This window comes from Charadrius vociferus, unplaced genomic scaffold (genome assembly GCF_000708025.1).
Source record: "Charadrius vociferus isolate BGI_N301 unplaced genomic scaffold, ASM70802v2 scaffold1245, whole genome shotgun sequence".
Taxonomy (NCBI): domain Eukaryota; kingdom Metazoa; phylum Chordata; class Aves; order Charadriiformes; family Charadriidae; genus Charadrius; species Charadrius vociferus.
Genome location: NW_009648355.1, coordinates 26,752 through 35,342, shown reverse-complemented (window position 1 = coordinate 35,342; position 8,591 = coordinate 26,752). Strand labels below are relative to the sequence as shown.

At 41.8% G+C, this 8,591-nt stretch overlaps 1 protein-coding gene across 1 annotated transcript in view; it reads left to right on the top strand.

Annotated features, from left to right (window-relative positions):
- Positions 1-987: 987 nt before the first annotated feature.
- LOC104286628 (CUGBP Elav-like family member 4) overlaps positions 988-8,591 on the top strand; it is a gene marked incomplete at its 5' end in the record, with an annotated part of 28,672 nt that continues 21,068 nt past the window's right edge. The window contains 2 exons of the mRNA XM_009885241.1: positions 988-1,116; positions 5,876-5,955. Coding sequence (XP_009883543.1) covers positions 988-1,116; positions 5,876-5,955 — 209 coding nt within the window. The remainder of the gene's footprint in view (positions 1,117-5,875; positions 5,956-8,591) is intronic.

The window sequence follows — 8,591 nt, the reverse complement described above, 5'->3', positions numbered from 1 at the left end:
GTTTACACACACAATGTAAACTATGTATTTTCTTTTTTTTTCTTCATGTAATGGTACTAGTCTCTAAACATAAACCTGATCTAGAGGCATCACTCGGTGCCCTCTGAGATGTTTCTACCAACTCAGTAATCATTAGTTTGGTCTGTTTTCACCAACATTTTCTGAAGGTGTTTCATTCTGGACTAAAGATCTCAATACTTGGTATAATTCCAAGCATAAATACCCTTCCTCATTCAAAATACAATTATCTAGTAGCAGACCACATCCTGCTTTGACATGAAATACTACCTGCTTGAACTTTCTCAGATATTAGTAATCATATAAGTTAACTTTGTTTCAAAAAACAATATAAGTTTCAAAAACTTTGGGCTTATTTCAAATAAACTTATTTATATATATTAATAAACTCATCCAAACTTGTAGGTATGTGTTTGTGAGTGGTATGAATGACAAATCTCCATTTACAGGCTGTGGCTTCCGTTATATCCCGATTTAAAACAACTTACATTAAACATTTCTCTCTGCAACTTGTATTGTGAGGGCTAATAGCGTATGTTATTTTTCATTTGGACTTTATTTCTATATGCTATCTTTATCCACATTCATCTTGGATCGCAGTCTGAGCAATGTTGTCATTTCGGTTACTGCAAGCTGACTGCAAAAATTGATCAGAAAAAGCTGATTTGGAAGACCAGTGCCTAGATTTTGAGAAGCAGCTAAAGAGTTTATATATAACCAAGCCTTTTTGATTTGGATTTTTGTTTGGGGTTGTTTTTGTTGTTTTTTTTAAATTCCCAAATTATTTTCAAGTACTCGTTGAAAGTCAGATGCTATTAAGGTTTTTTGAGCCAGCCACCTGAAATGACTAGCAGCTTCTGAAATATGTCACCTCAATGAAATCACCATTTGTTTTGCATGTGATGCTAAGCCATCTTGGCTTTCACATCCCTCCTGAAATATGGTAAGCATCTCTTTATTTCGTTCTAGAAGACAGAAAACTCTTTGTGGGCATGCTCAATAAGCAGCAGTCAGAAGACGACGTGCGCAGGCTATTTGAGGCATTTGGCAACATTGAGGAGTGCACAATCCTTCGGGGACCAGATGGCAACAGCAAAGGTAAGGTGATGGCTTGCGGCACACTCTGGCTTTAGTGTCAAGCTAGAACTGTTCTCAGTGTATATATAATTTTCTGGTGTGACAAAGTCGCTAGGTAGCCTTCAGGACAGCATCTCTTAAATTAGGAGGGGCCACATTTGCTAAGGGAGGCCATTTCTTTGCTGGTCACTGTCTGCTTGTGCGTGAGAGGAAAAGATGATTGCACTTAAAAACACATGCCCTGCGATGAGCTATGTCTTATTGTGTGCAAACTGATGCCTATTGCTGTTTGCTCACAAGGCAGAACTTCCCCTCTGAAAAGGGCCCCAGGGTGTTCTCCCCACTCTGCTGAACAGGTCAATTCTGTCTTTAAACAAAGCCAAGGTTGCTACTTCACATCTTGACTCACCAGCTCCACCACTGTCTCTGCTTATTTCTCACCCACTATCCCTAGGTCTTCCCCTTCTTCAGCTGGTCATTGCATAGGTACACACTGGCCAGTGATCACAATTTCAAGGATACAGGTGCTGATTTAAATATTACAACCAGTAGACATTTACTGTTTGAAACATGCAAATGCTTCATTGCAAAACTAGATGCCTTACCTCCTTCTGCCACTTTTTGGCATCACTTGTTACCTGGATAGCATAAAGGATCATTTTCTACAGCCCAGGTGTAAAAATGAGGCTTCTCTCTTGAATGTAAGGGTAATTTTTTTTCCCATCGCTCTCTAGACAAAGTAACTTCAATTTGAATAGGAAGCCCTCTTCTCTTGACAGTATAATGTGTCCATTAAATATTGATCTGTGTATAATATATCATAAACTGTGCTGGAATGTGCAGCACTAGGAAAGAGACTAGTCCTGCTGACACTGTTCATATCTCACTGGATATTTTGACATGTGACAATATCAACCAGCATATTTTTGCAATAGGGAGGCAAAAAATCCAAATCACAGTGATACACTGGAGAAAGATATTGCTATTCCATAAAATCACTGGCAGACAAAAAAGACTTCACACCAGCGTTATAGGGCAGCTGTTTGATATGTCAACAAAGCTCAGCCTTCCTGGTATAAATGGCTGAAAATAAACTGTGGGCACCTTTCTTCAATTGTATGGCTACTTTAGTTTCATGACACCCAAAGACGGGGGCTGCCCCACTGGAAAGCGGTAGGCTAGGTTGGCCTAGAAGAGCTCCAACCATCATAACAGTAGGCAGTTAAGCACTCCATTCACTGAACAAATCAGTAAATTGGGGTGAAGCAAAAAAAAATGTATCTGTCTGCCTCCACCTGGAATTGTACAGAACAAAATCTAATGACAAAGGAGTTAAACAGAGTAATAATAAACACAATAAAGTCTGAGATCTGTAAGAAACAGGTTCCAAAGGAGATCCAACCCACAGACTTGTATTCATACTTGCTCTATCTTTTTTTATTTTATTTTTGCTAAACAATTTCATTGTAAGTCTGAATCTGAGTGGCAGCTCCATATTGCTAACCAGTTTAATTATTAGTGCTATCGGGCTGCAGTCTCAGGCTTGCATTTCACTGAACTGTTCAGGATCAATATTGAGCCTCGACAGAGTTAATATTACCAGCTTCCATTTGCTGGTGCTATTTACTGAGAATGCGAAGCTCCTAATTTACACACATACAGTTACATACACATACACATGCACACAGAGCAGTCAATCCAACAGAAAACTTAAGGCTAGTGCCCTTGTCTTAGGAGATAGTCAGGCAAGCCACAACTCCCACAAAGTTATTCCCAGTCTGTAATATTTTCCATCTGCTAGAAACCAATATGTGTCACACATTTCTTGTGAGATATTTATTTTGGGTAAAACCCATAAGGTTTAAATTCCACCTAAATTAAGATTTAAGCAGATTGTCTAAGTGCCAGATAGCAATCAGATCCCATAGACTTCAATCCTACCCAATCCATTACGTGAAGCCCCACCAGTCATCCCTGTGGTGAGCCTCTAAGTCCTCCAAGTACCTCAAGGAAAGCAATGCTCTCAGAAGGGAGGTCCCAGCTTTCAACTTTAATGCCACCACAGTCCAGTCATAGTCAGAAAGCTGCTCGAACCTTGCTCAAAGCCATGGGTGATGCCCTAAGCCATGAGGTATGCCCTTCATGGGGCTGAAGAAATACCTCCTGCATGAGTCACTCAGGGGTAGGCACAGTGGCTGGAGCACGAAACCAGATAGCAGAACAACTCAGACTGAGGCATTTCTCTGCCTGAAGGGGAATGCAGAGCCTGTCTCTCCTGGGAGAGGTGGGAGAGGAAGGAGCCTTCCTGCACTGCTCTGGGTAAAGCTCACCAGTGTTCATCCAGGAGTGCAGGACTCCTCAGCAGGAGTCCTCAGGCCCCCCCCTTTTTTTTTTTCTCCATTCAGCAGTTGTCTACTTCAGTAACTCAGAAAGTAAAGATTTCCCACAGCACCAGAAGTTCCACAAGAGGAGTCTTAACACCCAATTATAGCCTTAGGCCCTGATTCTGCAGTCTTGTCCAAGCTGACAAGACAGTCAGAGCACCCCTTTCAGCTCTATAGTCTGGAAGTAAGGAAAGAAAAAAACATCTGAGCACATGTATCTCCCTGTTCAGCACAGGTTCTATATCTCTCTGTGTGTCAAAATCCCTTCAAACTCCAGATCTGCTCCTGTCAAAGAGACACCATTGCTCTGAGGAGGGCAACATGACTCACATCCTTAGCTCATGAGGTCCTGGAGTCAGTTCTGGTGAAAATGGGAGGGAAGAAGATTATGTGCACATTTGATATTGTGTACAGAAACCATCCCATTGAACAAACAAGTAAAATGGCCAAAATGTTGGGATCTCTGCTATTGCCTTGCCACCATACACTAGTGAAAGCCGAGTTTTCACTTGCCCTGCTACCTCAAAACCTACTGGAAGCAGTAGGAGGGATCCCATTAGCATCTTGGGCATTAAGCAAGATAAATGTCTGCCGCTCCCTTCATTCTCACCTTTATCCAGCTCCACTGATCCATCGGGTTCCTCAGCACAGGGGTGAATTTCACCTGAAGAGTGAAGCCTTCAACATGACAGCAACACTGCAGCCAAAAATCCTCCTCTGAATGCAATGGGTGACTGGAGCTGGAAAGCTTTTGTATATTTGCTAATCAGCATCTTCTTTTTAGAGGCAGAAAGTACAAAAGAATCTCTGCAAATAATTAAACACCCTAATTCTGGATTATCTCTGATTAATGAAGAGGAAGGCATAGTATCTCAGGAGCCGGGGAATGCTGGGCTGCGATTATGTCATAATTGATCCCTATTGTTTCCAGCTAAAGTTTATCTATCTCATTTTCTCATGATTGTCTCCTCTCAGCTCCTTATAAATTAGATCCAACTATTAGCAACAATCGTTGTGCTTTTCCTGAAATACAGTCTGAGCACAGTGCTGAGGGAGTAATACAAAGTGAAGGGCTCTTAACTATAAGCTAATTTAATATGTGCGTATTATTTTTAGAAGGGGCTATCACTGCTTTCTTTAATCTCACTTCTATCAGCCTGCAGTGATGATTTTGGGGACCTTTGGGGCTCATTCTTCTAGTTCACAAGTGGGGTGTTATAACGCTGCAGTTTTCACCCTGCACTGTATGGATCCATAAGGGTGTGTGGACCTTCTAAAGAGGCTGCAAAGGCAATAAAGGACAGCTGTCCCATTGTCAGGACTGGCATCCCCTGTGCGGTGATCTGCACCCCTTCAGGGAAACAGCTAGGGCTTTGCAAATTGATTAAAAGCTCAAAAGTCTTTGGTAGTAATAGAAGAGGATGGAAGCCAGAACTTCTCAGATCTCTCTCAATCTGTTCCAAAAAACACCTTAGCATATGGAAATTACTCTTCCTCTCTCTCAGTCAATTTGCTTGTAGCTAAGAGTGTTAGCAATACTTTCCTCCACTGTAGTGATGCATGTGACCCTTTGAAGCGTTGATCATTTCTGCACTCTAGCACATATTCATAAATGCACCTTTCTGCCCTGAAACCTTATGTAAGAGCTCATTCTTCACATGGAAATGCAGGCCGGAGAAGCACTGCTTACATTTCTCTAATGCCTGGAGGAGAACACCTATACAGACACTAGCTCTGCAGCTACGAAAGACCAAGATTTAAATTTTGGTGATGGCAAGATGGCAGTCATCACATGCGGATCTCTCCCACCACTGCTTCTTCATCAGAAGGTCTCTCATGTTTTGTCACACCAAAGCTGCTTGGAGCCAAGACAAGCTCTGAGCAGTCTGTCATGGAGCTCTACCAGTGATATGATAAGGTACCTTGTGGATTTGGAGTAATCTGAATGACTTCTGTACAGCTGTCCTGTGGTTGCCTGTAACAAGTACATGCAGCTTTCTGATAACTGTTACACAAGACCTTACTGTTTCTCATAACACCAGAGGGAGGAGCATGCAGCATTAAGTCCAACACAAATAAAAGGAAATTCCTTTTTCTCACAGTAAATTGTAAAATTGTGCAACACTGCCATGAGAAACTGTGGAGGTCAAAACATAAGTGAATTCAAAATGTACTTGCTAAGTTTGGGTCTGTCAAAGCCCATTACAAATAGCGTGACGATTCTGAATGCAGCTTTGCCTTTAGAGGTCCTCAGGCTGCTGATGACTGGAGCATGTTTGCTTGTTATACTTTCTCCACAAACATGTTTATTGGCCAGTTTTGAGGACAGGATACTCAGCTAGATGGACTTTCATGGTACCTATGCAACCTTTCTTACCTTCTTTTTCCTCTTCCAGGGTGTGCATTTGTGAAATACTCTTCACACGCAGAGGCCCAAGCAGCCATCAATGCCTTGCATGGCAGCCAGACAATGCCGGTGAGTAGCTCTATAACATGGGCAAGTGAGGACTGGTCCAGCCTTTGCTGCCCTGTGGCCTGATTGAGGAGGAGGGACGATTTATCTATGCTCTGGAACTCATCCTCCAGGAAGGATGGATAACAGCTCAGGCATGCAGAGCCTTGGGTGTGCTTGACTCATCAGTATAAAGGCCAGGATGACACTGTCATTTCACACAGGTGCAGAACCCCAAGGGTTGCTGTGTTCTGTCACCAGCGCTTTTGATGACCTGAAAAAAAGACATATGGTTCAGATGCCAAAAACATTGGGTCAAACTCACTGTGAGTGTAACCTTTCAAGTTTCAGAGGGATGAATCAAGTAGGAACTTCTGTCTAAGGGCTTCTTTGTTTTCTTTCCCCAAAGAGTCCCTGCCTCTAGGTGAAGGATAAAGAACTTGTGCCAGCATTCAGCAGAGAGCAGCATGTTCACCTGATGGCACTAGAAGCTAGAGACAAATCACACTGTGATGTGCACCACTCACTACTACAAAAGTGCTTACCTAGGCATAAATGCGGTGCCCTACATCCAACTTTTGAAAGACAGTCAGACCAACTACTGAAAAACTACTGTTTCTTCCAGGAAACATTTGAGGGATTCATCCATTTGGACAAATATCTAGTTATATGGGGTTTTGAGCCTGATAGTTCAGGGAAGTAGAAATGGAAATGTATTTTCTATGCAAAATTATATTTGCACAGCATCACACAGACCAAGAGGAATGTGAGGAACGTTAGCAAGGAAAGACAATCTGGTCCAACATGTTTTGGTTCATTATAATAGTACATATTTTTTATTACTAATTATTCACAGTGTAAATCATTGTCTTGGTTTCAGCAGGGAATGGGGTTAATTTCCCCAGAAGTCGGTAGGGGGCAGGTATTCCATACCATGTGACCCATGCCCAGCTATAAGAAGAGCTAGCCGGGGCAAGGAGAGCAGTTGCCACTTGGGGGTGGGCTGCAGTGATGCCGGTCTGGTCGGTGCGCTTCGCAGCGGTACTGTAATCGTGTTTTCATCTTTTCTGTGTGCTGTTCTGTTAAATTGCATTATTTTAACCCACGAGTTTTGCCCTGACGATTCCTTTTTCCACGGCTGTGGGAGTTGTGTGAGCGACTGTGTGGTTCTTTGTTGCTGGCTGAGGCCAAACCACGACAATCATGAAAGGCTAAGAAGCATGCTGACAACTTGGAAAGGATACAAGAAAGCTCTATAAAAGATATTTAAGAGTGTAAAATCTTTCTTTCAATAAAAGACTCTAATGTAAATTCATTAATTTATCCAAATAAGTTTAAAGTGGGCCTGGCAGATTGTCTCTAGGTCTTTGCAGGGATGAAAATGGAAAACTCTTTACATGGGGAAAAGGTTTATAAAAGTAGTAAATCATCAAGATCTCATTTTTTAGAACCCCATCTTACACAAATCAGATTCAAAATAGTACACGTGTACTAGTGACACTATTGAAAAAAACTCCCTACAGATGGGGGTCTTAATTTTTTTAAGTATTACAGTACTTTTAGCACTGTCTTCCTAAAAGATTCCTTCTAACAAAACCAGATGCTGGGCTTGATGCTGACATCCCATAGTGAAATATTATGGGCATCTTTTCCGAGACAAGTCAAAGATGTACTTTTAATGACTTTCTTTCAAACTTTGACACAAAGCGATAATGTGTATAAACTGACATCAGGAATTGCAGTTCCACAGGGTGTGGTACCACAAAAAGGTGTAATAAAAAGTCAGTTCCTGTCCCCAAAAGCTTGCAAACTCAGGTGACACAGGTGAGAGGAAGAAAAAAGACAAAACCCAAGAAGAGTTGAAGATTTTATCTAGATCTGCTATACCCAAAATATCCTTATCTTTCCTATTTTCAGCATACTTTAGATAAGAAAAAATGCCCATCTCTTGACCACTTGGGAGCAAATTTCTGTTCCATCCTGCTGACATCAACTAAACTTAAAATGTGCAAAACAATGAAAAATTTGGCCATTTCATCAGTCATTTTTTTTTATGGGACCATTTTTCCTGTTGACTTATTTGACTCAAATACCTGTTCTAGAAATGTTCTTGAAACAGCATCTGAAAAAGCACCACAGTTTAGTCCTTACTAGATGCACATCCCAGATTCACAATTGAGTTTCCATGGCCTGCCAAGTTTTCATAAATTGGCTGAACCTCAGCAACAGTCCACATACCTACTCTTAGTTCACAAGAAAAGCAAGTAGAAAATTATGAATTTCACCCTTTCATTATAAGCTAATTTATGTGGCATTTCCTTGTATCTCCCATGAGCTACAAGCAGGCAGATGGGCAGTTACCATGGCTCAGCAGACTAGTGAGGACCTGTCAAGTGACTTCTACTCAATCAAGACATGGAACACACACTGTTTTTCCCATATGGCCTCGAAATGCTTAAGGTGCTTTGAATGCGATGGGCCAAATCCTGCAAGTGATCATTTTGGGAATGTCATTTTCATGGTGCTTCAGGGTGTACAGTTTCTTTCAGGACTTGGATGTTCACAGAGAAATGCAGCCACCTCGTGGTGAGATGATGATGTAGCCCTCCTCCTAGGAACGGAGGGGTGCAATTGCTCACATTTTCCTTCCGTCCCGAGCC